This window comes from Abramis brama (assembly GCF_963993115.1).
Source record: "Abramis brama genome assembly, chromosome: 3".
NCBI lineage: Eukaryota > Metazoa > Chordata > Actinopteri > Cypriniformes > Leuciscidae > Abramis > Abramis brama.
Window position 1 is genome coordinate 33,475,970 of NC_139965.1, and position 26,495 is coordinate 33,502,464.

At 38.7% G+C, this 26,495-nt stretch overlaps 1 protein-coding gene across 1 annotated transcript in view; it reads right to left on the reverse strand.

The window, feature by feature from the left end:
• Positions 1–26,495, reverse strand: part of itfg1 (integrin alpha FG-GAP repeat containing 1) — a 138,546-nt gene that overhangs the window by 25,337 nt on the left and 86,714 nt on the right. Inside the window, exons 11-13 of the mRNA XM_084109122.1 lie at positions 19,186–19,339; positions 14,714–14,819; positions 4,739–4,782 (exon numbers count right to left, since the gene is read on the reverse strand). Coding sequence (XP_083965248.1) covers positions 4,739–4,782; positions 14,714–14,819; positions 19,186–19,339 — 304 coding nt within the window. The remainder of the gene's footprint in view (positions 1–4,738; positions 4,783–14,713; positions 14,820–19,185; positions 19,340–26,495) is intronic.

The following is a 26,495-nucleotide window of genomic DNA, read 5'->3' on the forward strand; positions in this document are numbered from 1 at the left end:
ATCCAGCCAAATGGACAATGTTGACAGGAAATGGGACAATCCTGGAGCAGAAGCTCTTCGTCACCTAGTGCCAAACTGACATAAATGAGGGAGAGGATAACCTGGCAGCATCAGATACAGATGAAAATCATTCAGTCAAACACAACAGTGAGGGCAAAGTACACGGCCAGAGAATCTGACGTCAGTGAGACCTGAAGTCCCACACATTTCTTTGGACCTGAAAACCTACTCCATCGCCAACATCTAAGTTTAAGTTTATTATGCCATAGGAAAAATTGGCTTGCAAATTATTTGCATTTATTTGAAAACATTATATGTAACATTATAAATCTCTCTTTACTGTCACTTTGGATCAATTTAGTGAACCCTTTCTGCATAAAAGCATTACTTTTTATAAAAATATATATTTTATATAATTTTTAATAAAAGGATATTCTGAAATACGCACACCAAACTTTTGAATGGTAGTGCATCTCACAATGTGACTGTATATCTTGCATTTGCGACCTTTTCTAGTAACTGCACATTCACTCTACTTTTAAATTGAAACCTCAAAAACTACAACATCCCAAATCCACCCCTTAAGCAATGGAGGTTGTTTGTAGCAGAGCTTACAGAGCACCTACTATTATCAAGATTTTCTTACTGGAGAACTGAAGAAGCAAAGCTTTAATCACACAGGAAGACAACATTTGACCCAGACAAGAATGCCAAACATAATGTCTGCAAATTCAGAAGCCAGTTACAAAGCAAAAAATAACCTCCATTAAACTCTTCATATTGGCTGAAGCATAGCAAACAACTGGAGAGCCTTGGGCTATAGAAACCATACAAGGACAGGTGGATAACCCATGATCTCGCTGATGAAACCATTAGACAGCAAGAGACAAAAGTTGAGACTGAGCAAGCCAGAGAACACAGAGAAACAATGTAAACGTGGAAAGATGAAGCATCAGAGCAAACAAAGTGATGCCTAAGACAGCAGAGAGGCGAGAGGCAGCTAAAAGGAGATAAACGCGTTTCGTGAAATATACACCTGTTTCACTGAAGTGTCATTAATAGCATTTTCAGAAGAAGCACATTTTGAAGAAGAATCAAACTCATCAGATAGGCTCATGGTTATCAACTATCGCTATATACGGGTAACAGTGAAGGATATTAGTTGGTTCTTTGGACCGCTGGGTTGGACACCATAAGTAAAAACCAATCTTTGAGGTGTTTTTTTTTCTTGATTGTTTTGGTGCAGATCCAAGTACAACTGCAATGTACATACACTACCATTTTAAAGTTCAGGGTTAGTAAGATTTTTTTAATATTTAATTCAGCAAGAACTCATTAAATCGATCAAAAGTGACAGTAAAGACATTTATAATGGTATATATATAAAAGTTCAAATAAATGCAGTTCAAATGAATGATATTCTGTTCCTCAAAGAAACTTGAAATTTTTTATTATGGTTACAATAAAAATATTAAGCAGAACACCTATTTTCAACATTGGTCATTTGTATTGAGCACCAAATCATCATATTATAAAGATTTCTGAAGGATAATGTAACACTGAAGACTGCAGGAATGGCTGGATATACATTATACCTTCCTTACTGACCCCAACTTTTGAACAGTAGTGTATATGCCTACAAGGACCCGAACAAAGAGAGAAAATGCACCAGGTTATGCATCAAAGGCTCCAAATTCACTAGGAATGAACAAGAACATGATCCTTTGGATCAAGTTAATAGTTTATAATATGCTGATGAGCAAAAATGGAAGATTTCAAATTGCCTACTTCCCAGGGGGAGACACATTTTTAGGGAAAATGTCATTATTTTTGCAATTCCACCGGATGCACAGAATTTGCACACAGCCCTTTTAAAGCTGTGATGAAATGGAAGTAGCAACATATCTTTTCTCCTGTTTTGTGACTATATCTGTTACATGAGTATAACAGATTATAGAAAAAGAAAAAATATTTAGGATGAGGACTCAAAAGTGGAGGTAGATGAACGTGAGTTTGCAGGGGTGGGTTTTAACAGACTAAATTATTGGAGGAGTCCTGCATACGTCAGTTATGACATTTTGATTAAACAGTGAAACAGTGAAGATGTAAAACACACATTTAGAAAATAGGTGAACAGTGAATTTTCATTTTCATCCAGAACACATGAATTCATCTGAACTATACGCTTCTACAACTAACGTCCCCGTTTCAGCATCTGAATATTAATTCAGCATGGGACTGTATAACATGTATGTCAGGGGTCCTGTCGGAGCGAGACAGGAGTGCGGCCCATCTTAAAGAGCTCTTATTTAATCATAGAGCCCTCTGCTATCCACTGCCCTCAGGGCAAACTGTCTGAACTCGGCATATCACCAAGTTAGAGAACACATGTGACGTCATCTGTGTGTGTTTGTGCGGGTCTAAAGAAGAGGATGAACGGCTGGGCAGAACATGTATTATCTCTTCATTACGAAGGATGACAGTAAACGAACAAAGGTCTCTGACTGTGTATGTGTGTGTCGCTCATGTATTAACAGAGTAATTAATTTCTTTGAGACCCTGCCAAGTGCACAGTGCTGCTCCAAAACACACACACACCTCAGTAACATCTTTTCCTGTCTAAAAAACTTAGAAATTGCTCTGTATTCTATAAATTGTGTACTATATATGGTGTCAGCCCTTCTCTGTTGTTCGAATTAAGAGCAACTGATTTGCCTACCTGTTCACTCTTTTATACTCATACTGCACTCTGATGTATAGCGTACAACTGATAAAAACACCAACGCTTATTTCCATTCACTTCTTTCCACTATCTGCATTATGTGGCATTCTACTGGGAACAGTGATTGAGTGAATGAGTAAGTGATTTCAGATGCATCTAAAGCAGATCTTTTAGCATTAAATCTACAGATAATGGAGAAAAGTAAAGAAGAAAAACACAATAGATTGCAGGAGAGGGTGAAGGATGGACTGATAGAAGAGAGAAGGCCAGAAAAAAGAAAGAAGAATTTGTGAATATGAAAAAGAAACAAAGTATAGAAGCCCTCACAGGCAACTGGAGAGAGTGTAGAAGCGAGAGAAAGAGAGAGAGAGAGAGAGAGAGAGAGAGAGAGAGAGAGAGAGAAAACAAGAGTGAGAACATAAAAGCCTGTCTTCTCGTCAGAATAAGGACAGCTTTGTGACACACGTGTCCTCAACCACAACAGCTAGCCAACAATGTCAAAGGAGCAAAGATAACAAGACAGAATTCATAGATAATCAAAATCAATCAAAATACCTACATGCAGTAGTCAACTTATATATTGTTAATGTCAATTATTTAGTCAATATTTGGCATTTTTTAATTATCACATCGGACAAAGTTTTCTTGTATGGCAGATTAATGCCTGAAGTGATCATTTTATTTTGACAGTGTTGAACACTTGCATCAAGTTGGTAAAGCATATTTTTTATATATTGATTCATTTTCAAAAATTATTATTAAAATATTTCTTTCAATTGCTTTTGTAAATACCAAGTAAATATTTTATTTATAATATCACAAGTTTTTAAATGAAATAGTGTGATTTGATGGTTCAGGGCCGGTATGATTTTTTTGAAAGAAGTTTCTTTCTCTTCATGCTCACCAAGACTACATTCATTTGATCAAAAATGCAATAAATAGTAATATTGTGAAACTCTTATGAAAAATTTAAATTAACTTTTTCTATTTGAATATATAAAAAAATGTAAATTATTCCAGTGATGGCAAAGCTGAATTTTCAGCATCATTACTCCAGTCTTCAGTGTCACATGATCCTTCAGAAATCATTCTAATATGCTGACTTGCTGCTAAAGAAACATTTCTTATTGTTGAAAACAGTTGTCAGGAGTATATTAGTTTGTGTTTTGGTTTTGTTTTCATTCTGTTCCCTGTTCCGGTTTGCCTGAGTTCTGTTTGCTAGTTAGTTTCCATAGTTACTCATTAGTTTCACACCTATTCTTAGTTCCGTTGATTAATCTGTGTGTATTTAAGCCCTCAGTTTTCTCAGTTCATGGTTCAGTGTTGTCAATGATTTATGTCGTTGTTATTTATGTATTTCTCCCCATGTTCTCCTGAGTCTTCCGAGTTATTATTATTAAAGAATGTTTTGTTTCTGTTCTTCATCATTGTGGCATCATCACTGCAACCCGTTTCTGACAGTTGTGCTGCTTAATATTTTTGTGGAAACCATGATACATATTTTCTTCAGGATTAATTAATTAATGGAAAGTTCAAAAGAAGAAATCTTTTGTAACATTATAAAAGTATTTACTGTGACTTTTGATAAGAACTAATTTCTTAAAGAAAACAACAACAGCAACAACAACAAAAAACTAACAACCCATACTACTGGTATTGTATATATCAAACATCGGCCACTTCAGTCAACCACTAACTACCATATATGCCTAAGATTTTGCTAACTTTTATTACAATTTCTGTTTTGCTTTGGAGGAAAAATAAAGTCTTACAGTGTTATATGTTGTTCACAGCACATTTAACTCAAATTTAACAATGACAAATAATGAAAGCTTATTAAATAGGCAAAATGCATAAAAGCTGCAGGGAATGTGGAAAACATCGTGATTGACTTTGTTTGATTTCTTCTGAAATCAGCAGGAACAGATTGCATGTTGGCCTGGTGATACTACACACATGCCATTGCCACTCGAGTAGAGTGTCTTGCATGAAAGAGAAGAAAAGATTAGAACTCACCTTAACTTTTTCTGGACAGTCATTGGAACAAAGGCCACTGAGAACTGCAGAGAGAAAGAGATAAGGAAATCATAACTTTGTCCCATATATCTGGCCCTCAGATAAGACAAGTTGATTGCAGTGTCCATTATCAAATCCACACATCACAACACTGCTAAACACGGCCAGCACTACATTCACCTCTGCTCATATCACACAATTTAACAGCAACTCTGCTCCCGTAATCATCTTCAGCCAGGAATTATGCCTAGAGAAAATGAATTGGGCAAAATGTGCACTAAATTCCCACTAATGGTGTGAAATAAGAGCCAGACTTTCTGCTTCTCTTGAGGCCAAAATTGACTGTGTGTTAGAGAACAGCGCATATGAAAGGGAAAGTAAAAAATCATTAATTGCTCATTAGTGGCACACAAAGAACCATCTGTGTACTTGTGCATCTGTCTTTATCGAGACGCAGCGTTAGATTTTTAAACTGGCAGTGACAGGCAGCACTATTTAAAACAGTGAATTAGAAAGTTCATGATGGAAGAACAAAGTTTAAAGGGGGAAAAAAAGTGTCTTTGAAAGTCTGTGATGGAAAAACAAATGTTGAAAATGTTTCAATCACAACTCGTCCTTTGGAAATTTCCAGATTTTCATATTTGGTCTGACAGGCAAATGTTCTGCATGAGTTATTAGCATTGACAAATCAAATCTGTGGCTTTGGTTTTCAAAGCGAATGTCCTGAGGGGTGAAAGAGAGGTGTGACATGAAGACTGAAATAATTTTTCATTCAAACTGGTCAACAGTTTATTTCTGTGCTTGAAAGTCAAGAACAGAGAGATAAAGTAGATATTTTCTAGACCTCTATGAATGAGGGAACTTGCTACAGGACAATATGACTGATACCCCACTGTAATGTGTGATGGATAACATTTTACCACAACACAGCTGCTAATAATGAAGGAAATGGTAGGAATTTGGGCAATAGGAAATCGGAGGTGTATTTCAGAAACTTTAATGTGAAAATATTTGTTTTCATGAAAAAAATATTGGAACACAAAATACTATATGTTATTTACCGGTTAATCACATTTAAAAATGACGTTTTCACTCTGGAACAACAAAGGATTTCGTTCCAATTTTCTATAATGTTCTGCAAAAAAATATACCTAATTTTAAGTTTTTGAACCCTTGATTCTTATTAAATAAACATACATATATATATATATATATTAGGATACATTGATGAATGGAAATTTATTTGAAAAAGATTTTTTTTTGTAACAATGTAAGGGCCTGTTAACACCTGGTCACTTCACGTGTTTTTACTGTGATAACTATGGACCTGTTTACACCTGGTCATTTAATGTTTTTACTGATCAGATAGCTATCTGATTTGTTAAAACGGTTCCATTTACACTTGCCCACATAAATGTGTCTCCGCAAAACAAATTTAAATCCGATCTTTAATTCCTGTGCTATAAGCAGATTTAACGGAGTTCATATCAGCGAAAGCCACAGAAATGAGCTGCAAATAATTTATCATCAGCTAAATAAAGAGACAGCGTTATCACTGGTAAGATCCTTTAGTCTCAGTAGATTTAATGAAGATGATTGTGTTTTAAGCGCCTGCGACTTACTTTCTGTTTCATTTGCGGCAGTTTGCGCATTGGCTTGCTGAAGAGATACACCACAATTAGTGCGTTAGTGCCGTCATATCTGGCTATGACGTCATATAGCCTATAACATGTTTTTGGAGGAGTAAAATCTACAAATGTGGTTTCAACAACCAGATGCATTTACACTAGTCCAGTTTTGTCTGGAATGCATCCCAGACTCCCAGCCAGACTCCCAGACCACTTCCTGAAGTGGTTTGAACGATCGGATTTAAATCCGCCTCGAAAGCGCTTCGGAGGTCATTCACAATCGGATAGGTATCCGATCAGAGAAAACGCATGAAGTGACCAGATGTAAACAGGCCCTATCTGATTTGTTAAAACTGTTCCATTTACACTTAGCCACATAAATGTGTACCTGCATACTGAATATCAATCCGATCTTCAATTCTAGTGCTATATGCAATATACACTGGGGAGAACAAGTATTTGATACACTGCCGATTTTGCAGGTTTTCCTACTTACAAAGCATGTAGAGGTCTGTAATTTTATCATATCAAAAATCCAGAAAATCACATTGTATGATTTTTAAATAATTAATTTGCATTTTATTGCATGACATAAGTATTTGATCACCTACCAACCAGTAAGAATTCCGGCTCTCACAGACCTGTTAGTTTTTCTTTAAGAAGCCCTCCTGTTCTCCACTCATTACCTGTATTAACTGCACCTGTTTGAACTCGTTACCTGTATAAAAGACACCTGTCCACACACTCAATCAAACAGACTCCAACCTCTCCACAAGGCCAAGACCAGAGAGCTGTGTAAGGAGATCAGGGATAAAATTGTAGACCTGCACAAGGCTGGGATGGGCTACAGGACAATAGGCAAGCAGCTTGGTGAGAAGGCAACAACTGTTGGCGCAATTATTAGAAAATGGAAGAAGTTCAAGATGACGGTCAATCTCCCTTGGTCTGGGGCACCATGCAAGATCTCACCTCGTGGGCATCAATGATCATGAGGAAGGTGAGGGATCAGCCCAGAACTACACAGCAGGACCTGGTCAATGACCTGAAGAGAGCTGGGACCACAGTCTCAAAGAAAACCATTAGTAACACACTACGCAGTCATGGATTCAAATCCTGCAGCGCACGCAAGGTCCCCCTGCTCAAGCCAGCGCATGTCCAGGCCTGCCTGAAGTTTGCCAATGACCATCTGGATGATCCAGAGGAGGAATGGGAGAAGGTCATGTGGTCTGATGAGACAAAAATAGAGCTTTTTGGTCTAAACTCCACTCGCCGTGTTTGGAGGAAGAAGAAGGATGAGTACAACCCCAAGAACACCATCCCAACCGTGAAGCATGGAGGTGGAAACATCATTCTTTGGGGATGCTTTTCTGCAAAGGGGACAGGACGACTGCACCGTATTGAAGGGAGGATGGATGGGGCCATGTATCACGAGATCTTGGCCAACAACCTCCTTCCCTCAGTAAGAGCATTGAAGATGGGTCGTGGCTGGGTCTTCCAGCATGACAACGACCCGAAACACACAGCCAGGGCAACTAAGGAGTGGCTCCGTAAGAAGCATCTCAAGGTCCTGGAGTGGCCTAGCCAGTCTCCAGACCTGAACCCAATAGAAAATCTTTGGAGGGAGCTGAAAGTCTGTATTGCCCAGTGACAGCCCCGAAACCTGAAGGATGGTCTGTATGGAGGAGTGGGCCAAAATCCCTGCTGCAGTGTGTGCAAACCTGGTCAAGAACTACAGGAAATGTATGATCTCTGTAATTGCAAACAAAGGTTTCTGTACCAAATATTAAGTTCTGCTTTTCTGATGTATCAAATACTTATGTCATGCTATAAAATGCTAATTAATTACTACACAATGTGATTTTCTGGATTTTTGTTTTAGATTCCGTCACTCACAGTTGAAGAGTACCTATGATAAAAATTACAGACTTCTACATGCTTTGTATGTGGGAAAACCTGCAAAATCGGCAGTGTATCAAATACTTGTTCTCCCCACTGTATATGCTTGCTGAAGAGATACTCCGCTACTCATCTGTGGCGGGTCATATCTGCGATGATGCTTGTTGCATTAGCGCTGTCATATCAGGCTACTGGGAGCCTGTATAACTCTTTCATGAGTAAAATTTAAATAAAAGGCTTCAACAACCAGATGCATTTACACTTGTCCAGTATTGTTTGGAATGCGTCTCAAACCACCTCCTGAAGTGATCAAATTTATATCAGTTTAGAAAGTGTTTCAGGGGGCTTTTCAGTACACCTGGTCTTTTCACGATAGGATTGCTATCCGTTCAGAGAAATGCATGAAGTCACTAGGTGAAAAAAGGCCATAAAAGTCTTTGCTGTCACTTTTGGTCAATGCAATGCATCCCTGCTGAATAAAAGTCTTAATTTCTTTAAAGGGGTCAAGAAATGGAAAACCAAAATGTCCTTGATATTTACAGATATAAGAGGTTACAAATGTCAGCTCGTCCTGTTGCTCCGTCGGCACCTTTGTCAAAGTACTTCATACTTTTGGTGAAAAATAAATGTAGCGAAGTTGAATACTTTATTTTTATTCTACTCAAGTCAAAGTACCACAATTATACTCAAGAAAGTAGAAAAAAATAAAAAAAATCAACTCAAGTACTGTAACGAAAGTATTTGTAATTAGTTACTTTCCACCTCTGCAATAAAATACTTACTGACATACAAACCTCAAAGCTACCTCCCCAGTTTAAAATATGAATTTTTGTTTTCCACTCTTCTGAAATGCAATCATCTGAAATGCTTCATTCATGACACCACAATTTTCCTCTATACACACTTTAATGTGCATATGTAAATCAAGGAGGTGCGCTCTTAATAACTAATGTGCGTCTATTAATCACAAGAGCGATACATATTTTTTGGGTTGAAATCTACGGCAGAGCTAAGTTTGTCCCTCCGAGGCACCTCGAGCATCAAAACACGTGCACAGGGGGGTGGGCCCGGTGGCTAGAGCCACTGCCCCTCTGACGTGCCCCTCTCAGCCTCTCTCCACAACAAACCAACCCTCGCCGCAAAACGTGATTCGGCCGAGCCATCTCCCATCTCAATCATCGATCTGCCCTATTTTATTTAATTTTTTGGTTTGGGCCACTACCTCAGAATGTCTGTACATGGCCCGGCCGTGTAGGAGGGCATGGACATGCTGCAAAAATTCGCCAATCACAGATGTGGGTGTTTATTTGCTTTCCTGAAAGATATAACGCTCCTTGGAACTGAATGTTTTTTGACAGAGAGTGAAAATGGGGGTGGAAAATTATATCTATTTTTTTTACAAATATAAAAAATAAAATAATAATTGGGGTGAAAAAAACAACAACTGCTAACTTCATAACCACCCAATAAAACTGTAGTGTTACTTCATGGGGTCCTGCAAAAACTAAGCAGCTGCCATAGAGATGAACAGGAATGCTTTCTCCAGGTATTATGGACTTCCTTGTGGCAGACATCCTGGTGGCCTGAAGCTGTCAGATACATTTTAAATCTCTCAGGCTGGTGTTTGCATGGCTAATATTGAACACTAGTTTGAACATACAAACTGACATGCCTGCACAAGCATGCTAACGGATAAGGAAACATGCACACATAGTAGAAATGTCTCTATCAATGACAAGTTACCAGCAGGGCTTGTGCATTGAGCTGAAGCATGATATGCACGGTTATGACACGCTCCCATACGTGTGTGTACGTGTGTGTGTGTGTGTGTGTGTGTGTGAGCATGTGAGGCTGTGCAGTGCCCACCTAAGAGTACAGCACAAAACCATTAAAAGACAGAAGGTTTAGCACTGAATACCTCTAAACATTTATGATGTGCTTAATCCCAATGAAATGCCATTTTGTGAACTCATTTCATGTATAATGCGCTTGTTTACTGCCAGGGCTTAGTCTGAGCCTTCATATAAAGATAAGACTCGACATTCGTCTCTATTCCTCCCGCAGGCTCCATTTGGAGATCCTGAAAACCACTCTAATACAAAGAAATAAAAATGATCACACAGCGACATTGCTGGCATCAGACATCTATGATAAACTGAGCGGAAATGCAGAGCGGTAAAGTGGACATTCGAAAAACAATTAAATAAAAAACATGATGGTTCATTCATCATGATGACATCTTGATAAATTTATAAGGTTACGCGAACAATTTCCCAGACTGAACGTCCTATCCCAGGACGTCTGATTTGATTCTGTTTGAACAGCTTCAACTGTATATCTGCTTGTGGTGACAAAAGAAACGGATTCAAATAGTCTTGCAGTTTGTTGTTCCCAGGACATAGGGAGATTCCACGGAGTGAATATGCCGGGAGTTGGCAGTAACAATGTGATGTGATGGCTGTGAAACTGGACATGAGGCCTGCTGTTCTGTTCTGCACTGGTAAACCAGATGCCACCGACACTAAGTGACTGTGTCTCATGTCATTCATAACAGCTGCCCCACACAGACGCTCACACATCATTACACCATCAGAGGTGGTGGAGCGCTACTTTATAAAGTTGGAACAAAACCTGTCACTCTTAATCTAGTCCATGAAAGTGGTGACCAGGTGGTTTCAAAGATGTGAGATCCCAGCCCGGATTCGTGAGATTACGTCCATTACCATACCCTAACCCAGCAGTAGCCAAGACGACTTTATGATTGGCTCTTAGTCTCAGCTGAGGTCAGGCAGTGATTACAGTAACACGCAGCACTCAGTCTCTCATCACCTAATCATTACGCCTCAATGAAAAGAAAAAACAGAACAAAAGACAACAACAACCTATCTCTGCACACTTAAAGCTGCACTACTATCCTAGCACAATATACATAGACAACTAGAAGTAAGCCATCATATCACCAAAAAGTGTAAATAATGTGGCTCTGTTCGTTTGAGCAGCCAGACACAGCAACAGTGGCGATTAGTGAGTTACCTAATGGCATGAGATGGATGGATGGATGGATGGATAGACTGAGAGACACACAGACACATAAAACTGTATAATGATAGATAGATAGAGATACAGAGTCTGGTGTGTGACACCTTTCACTTTCCCTCCCTGATAATTCAGTGTCTCTCTCTACTATATCTGTCTAATAATAAGAAAAAAATAAACCTACTACAGTGACTGACAGGATAAAAAAAAAAAAAAAAAAAAAAAAAAAAAAAGGCAAATCATTCATAAAATTCAATCTGAATGAGTGACATAAAAAATGCCTCCCTTTATGAGTTCCCATGTACTGTTGTAACGTGTGGGACGGGGGCTTGGTTTACAGCATGACGTATTGCAGATTGAGGAAGGAGCGCACACTGGACTGAACAAAGGGTGCAGATGTTCCTCATTGCAGCTCATCTGCATTCTAATAAATGAACAGGAATGCAATCAGCTGCCATAGTTCTCCCTCTCTGCCTATAGCCAACACACACTTACTCATCCACACACACCACAAACACACACTCCAACCACAGTCTGTGTGTGTTTAGCACATGCAATCACAGATAATTACAGCACCTGGCCTCTCTCCTCCTCTTGTGCTCTCCTGCTAACCATTCACGGCTCATTTGGACTTCTTTTTGCCTCTATTGAGTTGTAGCTCAGAGGAGAGTTATAAATATCTGTGTATGAGAATTTATGACACTAAGGAAAATAAAGGGGCAAGTGGGTGTTTTACACATGGCAAAAGAAAAAAAGGCTGCAGATACTGGGATGTAAATGTAGAACGGGCGAAAAAACTAAGGCTTCAACGTATCACACGTCTATGTTAAGGCTTGAATTCTTTTCATGTTCTGCTTCAGATTTATGTGAAAACACACATGGCCTTGAGGACTTGGCAGCTTCGAACAGAACTAAATTGTTTATTTACTCCTCTGAGGACAAAATAGCAGGGCTTCCCCGGCAATATGTAAACCGCTGGGTAAAGGTAATTGCATTAGGACACAGCTTACATACCCACAATCCCTCTAGAGGACAAAAATGTGGCAAATTGGTATAATGCAGTGGTGTACGTCACCTGCCTTGCCTCAATGGATGGTGGTGGGTCAGGTGGGTCTCAGGAGCTTTCTAGTCTTTCATCATACTCCCATCAAAAATTGTTCCAATATTTTGATAATGTTATGCATAGAATATAAAATGACTTTACCTGCAGTACAGAGTAGTTCACAAACTGCAAATAAAATAAAGAATCTGTGACAAACTGACAGACAGTTGAAAGTATTACAATAGATTGTAATACTCAAGCACTCTTTCTGTTTTCTGACTTGTCGTTACACTGTGAGAAATTATTCAATGTGTGAGTAAATGGTCCGATTTAATCAAACTAAAATCAACCAAATCTATCAAACTTAATCGTGAACAATTTCAGACATTTTTGCAAATCAGTTAAAGTGATTCATTTGTGAATCTGGCATTTAGATCTGATTCTAAACAGCTGATGGAAAACTCGCATGACATGAAACAATTATCAGGCAAATGATTCCCTGGTCGGTATACACTAATCTCCACTATCAGGCATAGATTTTTCTGTAATATTTTACATGGGCACAGCAGTATTTCACTGGGGCTAATTGCCCCAGTAAAAAGGGTCTAGCATTGCCCCTTATTAATACAAAGGAGAACTTCTATATTTTGGGCTGCAGAATGGCAGTAACTAGCATCTTTGAGTTTGAAGTCATTTGCAGCCAACTGTCTGAAGAAAAATGCATCTCATAACAATTTAGAGCACATGAACAAATGGACTATGGCAGTTTCTTTTGTGATTCATGTGAAATTCAAACTCTAACCTAGTGCTTCTAAATGCAGCAGTGTTTACTGTTTGAACATGGTTGCTTAATGCATTTAAGCATCTGTGGACTGTCTCAGAAGTGCTGAGGATATAAAGAGCTAATATATTTAGCAGGGATGGGCCTTTATTTACAGTTGCATCTCAATCAGACTGCAAATTACCTCCCAAATTGCTATGTTAACCGTTCTTTAACCTCTACATTACCAATTAAACATTTCGTAGATGTTAAAACAAAGTTGTTTTCATGATCAGCTGTTGCCTTCTGAGTACTCGGGTACTTGTGTAAATATTTGTTTCTGCCAGTATCTCACTAATATTTACACCAATGTTCAAAAGTTTGGAGTCAGTTACAATAACTTTTTTTGTGAGAAAGTAATACTTGTATTACTTTGTGAAAAAACACATTAAATTGAACAAAAGCGACAGTAAAGACTTTTACATAGTTACAAAAGATTTATTTTTAAATAAATGCTGTTTTCGATCTTTCTATTTAATAGAAGAATCCTATAACCCATAAAAAAAACTAAAAAAAAACTTAAGCAGCACAACTGTTTTCAATATTGACAAAAATAATAAATGTTTCTTGAGCGGCAAATCAGCATATTAGAATGATTTCTGAAGGATCACGTGACACTGAAGACTGGAGTAATGATGCTGAAAATTCAGCTTTGCATCACAGGAATAGATTCAATTTTAAAAAAACATATACAAATAAACAAAACAGTTATTTTAAATTTAATAATATTATTTCACAAAATTAATGTTTTCACTGTATTGTTGATCAAATAAATGCAGCCTTGGTGAGCATAAGAACCTTCTCTCAAAAACATGAAAAAAATCTTACCGACCCCAAACTTTTAAACAGTAGTGAGTGTAGCTTCCAATTTACAGCAACAGACAGTCAAGACGACGCAAACCACGTCTGTGAGACTAGATAGGCTGATGGTAGAGGAGTGCAGGAGCATCAAGTCATGCCATTATTCACAGAGAAACTGTATAAACTACAGACTCATAAAAGCAGCTTTATTATGGAGGAGAGTCTATTTGTATAAAACATAACATTTATATTGTATATAAACATAAATTTCACCTCTCACTCACACACACAAGTGGCTATTTGATTTGAAAGGGGCACAAGCATCTTGGGAGCACTTTGTCACTGCAGTAAACTACCCAGAGTGCCTCTCTCTTCAGAGCCAGGCATTCTAGCTTACAGCAGTCTCATTAAACAGCACATCTACAGGAAAGAGAGAAACAGAGCGCGCTAATAAGCGAGAGGAGGGGAGGTTTAGAGACTCTGGGTCAGTCTCATCCCTGTTTTAATCTGACACTGATAGAATGATCCTCACATGCTGTTACACTGAGGAAGCTAATCTCTGCGCTTGAGCTAGAGGAGGATCTCTCCTTCTTCTGTAATTAAAACACAGCAGGCAGGATTAAATGGCATCATGGCTGCTTTCTAGTGGACACATTTGGCTCTGGAAATGTCAGCTCTCCAAATGTCAGCACCCGGAAGCTGTACTGCCGCTACGGTGGCCAGGCTGGGAAAGCGCCACATCTCATACTCACCGATCACTTTCACGAAATACGCGTCGGCCTCATAGTTGTTCTTCAAAGCGTGGATTACGAGGTCTTCCTTTTCCCCCTTGCTGAGCACGATCATATCTAATATACCCTGCAAATGAGAAATCAGAAACAATGTATCAAGCCCATTGAATCTCTCCCGTCTGATGAACACTCATATCCTTAATGGACTCCAGCAAGCTATTACGTTTCTTATCAGCCCCTCTCTGCAGTCTATTGGTCTCGCTCTTAAGAAAATGGTTGCGCAGGGGCTCCTGTACAGATAGCATCGTAATACTGTGCTAATGATGACTAGCTCGAATGCTAACGGAATGAGACGTGCGCGTGCTGTTTGTTTAATGAGCCTTTAGCGTCATTAGTTATGCAAGCATGAGGGAATCCGAGGTAATTGGCTATATTATGATTACGATGGGGAAAAGGTTACGATACAGATGGAGAGAAGGGTCGAGCGAGGGAAGGAGTGAATCATAGAGGAAGATATAATGGCAAAATTAGACATGTGCATATAGATGCTTGAGGGCCGTCTGCAGCAGTGAAATGTTTCACTTCTTTAGGTGACCAAAGAACCACACAAAGAAATACAGACTCTCACACAGGCAAACACACAACATTTCTATAGCAGACAAACACGAGAAAGGCAGAAAAAAGGCATGAACAATGTCACAATGCAAATAATGGTTGATTAAAAAAAAAAAAGAGAGAGATTTTCTATATGCAAAATAATCTTTGATTCTTTTGATATGGGGTGAAATTATGGGTGGGTGATATGGCAAAAATGTCATATCATGATTTTTTTCAGGAAAATCATGATTCACGATTTTATCACGATTCTTTTTCATGTTGGTTTTACTATTTTGCAAGTGACTGAGCATTACAGCTAAACTAATTTCCCTATTTAAAAAAAAAAAGCTTTACAAGGTAACAAAATATAAAATAAAGGCAGACGTTTAGGCCAAAGTGGCAAAGATAAAAATCTATATAAAAATAAAACACTCTTCACTGTATAAATTATACACTGATTCTTATTAAAGCTACTGTATTAAAGTTCTTCAGTCAAGAGCAGTGAGTGATTTTCTCTTTGTCTTTTGTTGTTTTATTAACATTAAAGGGATAGTTCCCCCAAAAATGAAAATTCTATCATCATTTACTCTCTCAAATTGTTTTAAATCTGAATGAGTTTCTTTCTTCAGTTGAAAATAAAAGATATTGTGAAGAGTGTGGGTAACCAAACAGTTACTGGTCCCCAGTGACTTCCATAATATATATATTTATATATTACTGTGGAAGTCAATTGGGACCAGCAACTGTTTGGTTACCCACACTCTTCACAATATCTTATTTTGTGTTCAGCACAAGAGAGAAATTAAAGGTCCCATTCCATGGATTATTTTTATTATTTTATCATGTTTCCAGGGGTGCCCTTATAATGTTAGTATGTTTTTTAGATCAAAAATTGTTATAATTTAGAAATAAAAGGCATATTTCCTAGCCCGATTTCATTCCCTGGTTTGAACACTCTGTTTGAAGGGGCGTGTCTGCTGTGAGACTTCAGTGTAAACGCCCACTGCTGTGATTGGCTGACATGCTTGCATATGAAATATCTGGCATTACATGTGGAACTATCTGGAAAACTTTTACTATTACAGCTATTATACGTTTTTACTATTACAACTATCGGGATTAACGAATCGTGAGAAGTTTTTTAAGTATTTAGATCTATTTCAATCACATAAAAAATTGCAGTGAGCGTTGAGCAGATGACAGTCTGTTGATCGCGTGAAAAAAGATCTTATCATTGCAACGCAGTTTCTGCACTCACTAATGATTTCACCAATGCAAACATGAGGCATATAAATACAGTAAGAGCTTCGTTGTGCAGTGTAACAGCGTCATTTATTTCATAACGAGTTTTGGCAAGTGTCCAGATAAACTCGCGCTGTGTGATTGATTGACAGCTTGGACGATTGGAAAGGGATTGTTCTTTGATCGCTTTCTGTATATTAATCACAGTTTAAGTAAGATTATTTTCATCCTACTAAGAGAAACGATGTTAAGTTGATCGCTACTTCCATATTAAATCACTACTTACCGCTTGCTGGAATATAGTTGAAATTGCCCCCTTCGTCAGTATGAAACGCTGAGAGAAGCCTGCTTGATATTATCCCAGGTTAGAAAAACAGTCCGTGGTGAAATGGACAGAGCAAACTAACAACTTCGAATTAAACTTTTGCGGTATCCGATTATAGATAAACATCAACCGTCTGTTGACATTTCGCCATCAATACGCCTGTGTTCCTGTGGGCGGAGGTTAGTCTAAACACGGTTCTGGTGATGTCACTAATGAAGGAAGTAGAGGGGTGTAGTCCAATCGAGCCGTTTTTTGTAGTCAACTTCTGTTAAATAAAATATCTCGCTTGGCATTGAACTTTGAGCTTTATAATTTTACAGATATTATTTATACTCCAACAACAACATTACACACTAACTAAACTTTGAAACATGGAATCGCATGCAACGGGACCTTTAATACAGGTTTGGAACAACATTAGAGTGAGTAAATGATGACAGAAATTTTTATTTTTGGGAGAACTATCCCTTTAAGGACAAGCGGTAGCATGTTTACTGTTAGGCTGCTGTCACTTTAAGATCCGCATGCATCTAATATACAGACACGCATCCGATTTTCTCTCAAATGTTTGCTTTCACTTTAGACATAACCAACTGTGTTTATTTAAACCTTCCGTGTATTTGACAGTATTAGCGCAATACGACTCGAAAGATAACTTAGTCCAGTGACCAGGTGCTGTTTGACAGGCTTTTAGTGAGCTCGCGTTTTGGGTGTATGCGCTCAAAAAAGTGCATGTTAGAATAGCGCATCAGCACGCGAATGAAATGTTTAACCGGCAAGGCTTTAAAGCACATGCAAATAATAAACTTTTGTGAATTGCAGTGTCCCGTGAGTGTAACTCTACCTTTGTGTTAACGTGATGTGAATGTACGTCTCATTATACAGTATGTTGAGACACAGACGTCAGATTTGCAAATGATAGAATGCACTGTAGCATGATACTACGATATTTCTTCAAAAGTATATTGTGGAGAGACATTTTAATCATCCATGATCAAAAATCATGATATCGCACACCCCTAGGTGAAATGTGATCTGGACATTTGAGATTAACCCATTACTGTATGCAGATACTGGGAATTAGACAAGATAGACAATAGCCAGATGCATTCATGTGTGCGTCTTGAGTAAAATGAACAGTCCAATTAAACGAATCTGATCAAAGGACACTCAGAATCAATATAACAATACATAACAAGCCTTAAACATCAGTGAGATATACACAGCTCAAGGGAGGAGAGATAGAGCTCTCGCAGGGAAGCTATACGTTTGGACTACTAAGAGCAGAAAATAAGAGCTGAAGACCCCAAACCATAAGCACACCCTTAATTCTGTTCAACAGAAACAGTGCAGTGAATGAAAAAAAGAGAGGAGGCAAGCCTTTTCACAGCCAATCTGAAGTCTGTAGTAGAACTTTTTTGGCAAAATAAGAATACAAGACATCAATTTGGCAATAGGTCTGAAAATTCTGCATGGTCATTTAAATTTTAAGGGTAGATTGACTTTCATTTGTTTGGGTGTCAAAACATAATACATGACACACCAACAAAATATTAAATAAAATAATATTGTGTTTGGGTCTAGAACCAGCATTTCTAGATGTTGTGTGTGTTATTTTAGTATTATTTTTTTTATACTACTATAGTATTTATTAATATTAATGTAATTTGAATTAGCTTTTACTTTTATATTTTCAGTTTTTGTTTTCATTCAGTTTACATTTTAGTAATTTTGTAGCATTTTTGTCATTTTCATTAGCTATTTTTTTAATAATTCTGATTAGCGTTAATTTATTCATAATTTATTCATTTTTTAATTAATTTAAGTACTAAGTCAAATATATTTTACAAGTTAGTTGCCATGCAACATTTCTAAATTTCATGTATTTTTTTATGATTAAGTTTTTCATCTAATATTCATTATTTCAGCTTTAAAGCAGTTAATGAAAACTATTTTTAATCGTTTTAGTTAACAACAACAACACTGTCGCTTATTCACATCAGGTTCAAAGAAGTCTTTAGACTACAGAGACTGCTACACTATTGGATGACAGGGTGTTAAGCATCAGAAACTGGGGTTTGTTGGAAATGTAGAGGGTGTAGTTCTCTACTCTCAATGTCAAAAGAGGAGAGAGCCTGCGCCACAGCACTGGGGCAACATTACAGTCAGAGTAAATCAGATAATAACTAAAGCTCGGTATAATGCGGGTCACAGAGACATCAACCAGATGAAGAAAGAGTGATCGGGGACAGAGAAAGGGAGGGAGATTAAAGCAGCGGCAGGGTTTTAATTAAAGCGCCAAAAGCAAGGGGAAAAGGCCAACACTTACGTCCTCATAGATGTCAAAAAAAGTGGCCACAACAGCCCTGGGGATGGCACTGAGGTCTGACTGTTCCCAAAGCACACGGAACATGCGGCCCACCTCCCGACAGCTCGCGTTATTACACGCCACGTTCTCCAGCAGGAATGCCTGCTGCTGCGTGCTGTGGAGAGAGAAAGAAAGGGAGAAATTACTGTTAATGTGAGTAGATCTGAGGAACACAATGCTAAAATGTATGCAAAGACACTGTGTCATGTTGAATTTAACCCTTGCTAATTAAGTTTGCAAGCATATAGCAGATCACTGAACTCTGACCAATTAAAGAGCATGTCTGAGCACTGAACACTACTTAAATTACAATATTATCCGCATACATGCACACACACACACACGCAGTGTGTAACAGTGGAGAAGCAGAGGGCTTGATGAGTGAGTGAGACTGAATGCCTGAAACTTGTGCACTGAACTTTTCGATCCCTAAATAAAAAAGGCAATTAAGCAGAACCTATTCCTCCCCATAATTCAGTGCTGAGTGTGGGGAAGCTGGATCTGGGAGACAGCAGTGAATTTTGAAATGAGATGCTTTTCTGCATTGCTCAACAACCCATCTGACAGGCCTCTGCTTTATTCAGGACCCTTTTTCATAGCTTTATTTCACAGCCATTTTCCCCCCATAGTCTGATATTTACCAGTGACACTTCTCAGAACTACTCTAATTTCAACCTGGGCATGCGCGAGGCTAAAAATAGAAACCGTATGAAGGTTTTCTTCTCTTTCTTCCTTCTGCTGTTTCTCTTTGGTTTCAGGAGAAGGAAATGCAGATGAGAAGTGCACAAAACATACATTTGAAGCGTGTTAACTGCTGCCAACTTATCACAAAGCACATACTCCAGTTGAGCTGCATAAAAAGATTAAGCTGCATAAACAATGTTCCAGCTTCGAAACAAGTTGAGCTCTATCGACATACTGCTGATTACCACAGACAGAAATCCATTTAATAAAAACACACAAAAAAATTGTTTAAACTAATATCTATATAAATACACTATTATTAAAAATGTTGGGGTTGGTAAATTGTTTTAATACACACACACAAAAAACAGTAATATTGTAAAATATTATTACAATTTAAATGAACTGTTTTCTATTTTTATATATATTTAAAAATGTGATTTATTCATTTCCCAGTTTAGTTGTCCGGGATGGTATGGCAGGCGATGAGTCTTCCTGTGCAGATTGTCTTGGTCAGTCTGGAGCTTGGTGCACTAATCTGTGCATTTCACAGCCAAAGCCCCTGTACACCTTTGCTGGCCACCCACCCTTTGCTGGAGGGGCTTTTGCCAAAGTCAGCCAGCCAAGCAGACAGACTTTGTCCCCTCACAGGATTAAATGACACCACACTTACTGCTGCACGGAGAACAGATGCTTTACTGAAGCTTTCACAGGTTTAACTGGCGGCCGCACACAGAAGGAAAGTTTTGTCCTTGTATTTGGCTGTACAACTGTCATGGCTGCCAATTTAACGACTAGTAGTTCAAATATACCAGTGCATTTGGGAAGCATCTGTCCTCAAAGCACATAGACAGTGGAAGAGAATTTGTGTGTGTGAACCAGAGTGGTATTTTAGGTATGTGTGTGTGAGTACAGTATGTGTCATTATGAATGTGTGTCTGGTCACTGGGCATGTAGGCCCAACTTCCTATCCTTTCGCTCCCTCAGTGGAGCACAGTCGTGACCGGTGGCTCACTGTGCCAACCGCACACCCGTGAGCACACACACACGTTCCTCGCTTAATTGGGAGCTTCGGACCCAACACCATGGCAAACCCAGCAGGGAAGAGCAGGCCAGAGGCAAGCCTACAGGCTGACCTCTCCTTCCGCCTCTTTCAACTTCCCTCTGTTTTTTCTCTCTTTCTAAAGCAAAAGAAGGATTTTACTGTGTCGTTTCCTGACCAATGTGGAGGACTTGCATCAAAACGTGAATTTTTTAAAACATCAGTTATCCAGAGGACAAATAGAAAGAATTGAGAGAGAGTGAAAGAAAGGCATGTTGAGTGGGACGGCAGGCGGCAGGTCTGGAGATTCTCTGAGGGGTAAGATGACAGAAGCAGAGGGATCTCGTCCCCCCAGGCATCTCTTCAATACCGGTCCACCCACTCTTCCTGAGGCTTTTCTCTCACTCTGACTGTTGCTGTATGTGTTGGTCTACTTCTTTTTCAATTTGCTCTCAAGGGCAAAAACAAAGCAGTCTGAAGGGTGGATGGCATTTCAATCATTCGCTGCTTCTGCTCTCTCTCTGGCTCTCATAGACATGCAGAAAATACTGTACATAGGAGGCTAAAAAAAGTTAAAACTTCAACCAGGTAGAAAACAGGACACAGAAATACAATTAAAATTATAATATAAGGATATGTAATTCAAATTAATGGACATTTGAAAACAAAACAAAACCTTTGACGCATTCTCTCATGACGCATCTTTAGTCATGACTGCATATTGTACCGATAGATGTTCATGTTTATACCGGTATTGTGCCTGTTATGTGCTATTCACTTTCACACAGTTGCTTAAAATATTTGCAAACTCTGCAAAGATGACAGAAAATTTACTCGCATTTGCTGTTCTGCGGCAAAACATGAGAGCAGTTGCGTTTTAGACCAAACATATAATGGTGAGTGAGTGCAACCTGGAGGTATCAGTGAATGGTGAGATATTTTGTAAAATAAAATTCTGCCAGAAGAATAGCATGAGAACTTTATTGAGTCTGTCTGTATCATCTCAGTGAGCTTTTATGAGGTTTTACGTATACACATTAAGGTGAATTTAGTGTTTTCCGACGTTTCAATGTGGATGAGAAACTTTGTGGACGGAGAGCGTTTTGAAACAAAAATGCTGTTTTCAAATGTATCCGGATTAATGTAGACGCAGCCAGAAGACCGAATGATAGATAGACAGAATGATAGACAGATAGATGGATAGATAGACAGACAGACAGAATGATAGATATATAGATGGATAGATGTATACACACACATATTGTAGTAATGTGTGTGTATATGTTAAAACACTGTGGTATCAAATGCTCACACATTTTCTAATTTGTTACACGGTTTATTTAAATTTAAGTTATGTTATAATATTTTATTCTATTATTTTGATGTTTTATTATCATTCTATGTATTCCAAGCTTTGACAATATTGTATTATTTACAATTATGCCAATAAAGCAATTTTGAATTTGAATTTAGATATACAGACAGAACAATAGACAGACAGAACGATAGATAGACAGACAGACAGACAGACAGACAGACAGACAGATAGATAGATAGATCCAGAAAGCAAACAGCAGCTAGTACAACTGACATGCTAATGCTTCAGCATGCATTGCTGGGCTAATCAGCTCTGACATGAACCCATGCTTGCTACAACCTCTCCCTGGACTCAGAGTACTTCATGTAGACTGCATGAACGAACAGAAACATCATTACCAGAGTACGGCAAGTGGATCAGTTTAGATAAGAGTGTCATTTAATGCAGAGAGCAACATACCAGAAAGCATGTCTTCCCCTGATGTAGATTTTTAGAGACCTTTCAAATTAATCCCTTCTATCTAAAGTGAAGGAAATAAATCTTTGCTTAAATGTTTGACAGGCCTTTAAACTTTAATCGCGGCTTCATTTCCAGATGCCATTCAAATAAAATGGGAATGCAGTCCACTACGATGGATCTGATGCTGTCAGGAGTGAAAAATATTGACACTTATTGACATTTATCTTCTATCGTCGCAAAATGAAGACGTCTTTTTACTCTTAGAGGAATTGCCGCTAATCCTGACAGACAATGAGACAAGTATTTCAAAACACATGCTCATGAGATGGATGGCCATTGCCTAGCAACAGAGCCCCGTGCAGCTGCAGTAGATATAGATTTGAGCTTGAGCCCGAGCTCAGCCAGGGCAAATAATTCAATTTACGAATAATTCCCCATTGAGATATATATATGGTAAATAAAGACACCACTGCCTATGTGAGAAAAAAAAATCAGGTCTCGTGTATTGCAGGTGTGAGCTGCACTCGGTATGAACAATGAACAGCCTAACCACAGTAAAAACACACACCCATTTGCCTCGAACTGCAGAGGCTAATAGCAAATGTAATCAAGTCCAAGTGTGTGTGTGTTTGTGTCCAGGTCTTCCCCCGTGCTCCTCATGGGAGTCTTCTGTCTCATCCCTCATAAAACTCAAGCACTTCTATTAAGAGGTAATCCTGCCATAATAAAGAAGTGTGCGACTGATGACATTCAATTATTCATGCATTAGCTTAGCATAATGGATCTCTGTGATCTCACTCCTCCCATCTAGCACAGCTTTCAACGCTCCTGGAGACCCATAGCCATGGTTGATCACTCTATACTTTTCTCTTTCTCTGGCCCCCTTAGCATTGTACATGTATACTTCACCCCAGCAGGTGGTTTTAAGAGGCAATACTGTTAATGGATTTTATTACTGATTACACATTTTCCTGAAACATTCATTTGATGAACAGTTTTTGTTTTGTTTCCCTTTTCAAGTTGATAGAAACTGTTTCTGCATGACTGCTGCCAGGTGAACTAACTTGCCTTGAAAGGACTGCGACCATGGCTCCGACATGAAAAGTGATTGACGTGGAGGAGGAAGCTCTAAAATAAAAGTCAAACATGGTAACATCTGAGGTGGATTCAGCTGCTCTAAATCTGACCACTTAAAAAAGCGAAACTTTCCCTTCTCTGTGCCTGTGCAATTTGGAGCTCTGTAGTGCAGAAGAGAGGCTGAGGTGAGGAATTGGAGAGAGGCACACTGAAGCAGAGAGGTGATTAGAGCAGTTCAGAAACACACACACACGCACAAAAAAAAAAAAAAAAAAAAAAAAAAAAAAAAGAGTGAGCGAGAGTGTAATAAAGTCTCTCAGGAGCTTCGCAAAAACCAGAACACACCTGCCGGCCCACAAGATGGGCATCCACCTGCTGCCTGACTACAGATCAGCTCACACCTCTACACTCCACCTGTGTGCATGAGAGAGCTGGAGTCCACCACACATCTTATTATGGAGCTCCTCTATATCTGAACCACCATGAAAAGATCCTTGATAAAGATGTTAGAAAGATGTCGGAAAAAATGTGATCCAGCACTTCATAATTGTAACATCTGGATCAAGTCCACTCTAATCACCAGATAAGTGTTCTTGGCAGTTCAGGTGATGGGTAGGGAAAAGCGACGAGAGGTAGAGGGAGGTAGAGAGAGGTAGAGAGAGAGAGAGAGAGAGAGGTAGAGAGAGAGAGAGAGAGAGAGAGAGAGAGAGAGAGAGAGAGAGAGAGAGAGAGAGAGAGAGAGCAGCCTCAGTGCAGCCTCACGTACATGACAAATGGATTTTCAGTGCTGCCCCTCCGGCTGTTTAGATGTGCTTTCCTCTGCTGATTCTATTTGAATTGACAAATGAAAATAAAATAAATTTGATTTTCAACGGCGTCCTTTACATTAAAATTCATTAGGTCTGCGGGCTGTAACGGTGGGGCCTTATTGGTGGGACATGGCCAATTACTATTTAAAAAAATCTATAAAATAAGACTGAAATTAGTCAGTTTTACGTACTTTGGGACGAGCGGACAAATCCTTACACCCATCCAAATATCTCTGCCGTAGATCAGTGTATAATTTCTCTTCCCTGACAAGCTCTGGTGGGCATCCTGAGGCTGTTGATGCAGAACGTTAATTAATTTTTAGCGTAAATGGGCTGGATTGGGGAGGAGGTGGGACCATTAGCCCACGGCTTAACGGGAGGTCCTATCGAGAGGGTCATCTGCATGGTGGGAAAACGACTTTGATCTACAAAGCAAAGTGACGGGAGAAAGAGAGAGCTAATAACATTTCAAGACAGAGGAGGAGTGCGAAGGAACTGGGAAACACCCCGTTAATGGCCCTCTTGAGTGCTGAGAAGGGGCTTCTGGCTGTTAGTGTAGGAGCTTGGCGCATCCGACGGGATGAGGTGAGGAACAGGAGTAGCCTTCAGCAAACTCAATCATGTACGACTGCAGCCAGAGACTTCAGCAAACAGCAATGGGAATGTAGTTTATTTTCCTTTCTTCTATCTCAACACACAAACCAACACATGGACACAGTCAGTGATGGGTATAGGGACATTTATACACAAACACACTGTACTAACATTTGTTTGTGTGTAGAAATACAAATTTCACTGTTTTTCGATTTAATGCAAAAACAAAGTTCTCTTCTCTGCCCTTATCTTTTCACCAAAATCATTCTTTATTCTCATGAGCAGTTGTTTAATGTGTGTGTCTCTCTCCCTCTCAGACAGAGGAAAGTTGATTTAATTACAGCTAGCAGCCATTTCATTTCCAGAAGATGGTTAACTGTGTGCCAGGAGCAGAGTGCAGCTCTATGTTGTGATCTGTAATGCTTAAAAAGACTGATTGAGAGAGACTAATAAAACATGAATACAATGAATAAATAATGAATGAAATGAATAGAAAAACAAAATTTTATAATCTATTCCTCTCTTAACTTGAATAAATACACATTATTTTTTAATACGGACAACAAAAAAGTGACATAATAAAACATAATAAAGCTCACGAGACTGCATTTAACAGGCATTTTTTTGATTGTGTTAACAGATGATGTGCCAAAGGTTAGACTGACTTTTTGTTGCCATCTCATTTTGATATTAAGTGTTTCCTAAAGCTAAGATGGACTTTAGTTTTGTTCTGTAAGTAAGTATGGTAAACATTTGGGGTTCCAAAGTCTGAGCCCTCTCGTAGAAATGCTTCTAATTTGCTTTTTTCTTGAAACATGTTTGTGGCGAGCAGGACGAGGCAGAGGTCCGTGAGAGAATGGCGTGAGGCCGGCGGCGTGAGTGCTGAAGAGCAAACCCTGTTGTATTATTTAATGTTTAACAGATCAGTTGTTCATGTGCATTCAAACATGAATAAATACACTACCACTACCAAGGTTTGGGGTTGGTAATCATTTTTTATATTTTTGAAAGAAGTTCCTTATGCTCACCAAGGCTGCATTTATTTGATCCAAAATACAGCAAAATCAATCTTGTGAAATATTTTTACAGTTCAAAATAACTGTTTTCTATTTGAATATATTTTAAAATGCAATTTCTTCCTGTGATGGCAAAGCTGATTTTTCAGCATTATTACTCAAGTCTTCAGTGTCACATGATCCTTCAGATATCATTCTAATATGCTGATTTGGTGCTCGAGAAACATTTCTTATTAAATTACAATATTTAAAAAATCTTACCAATCTAAATT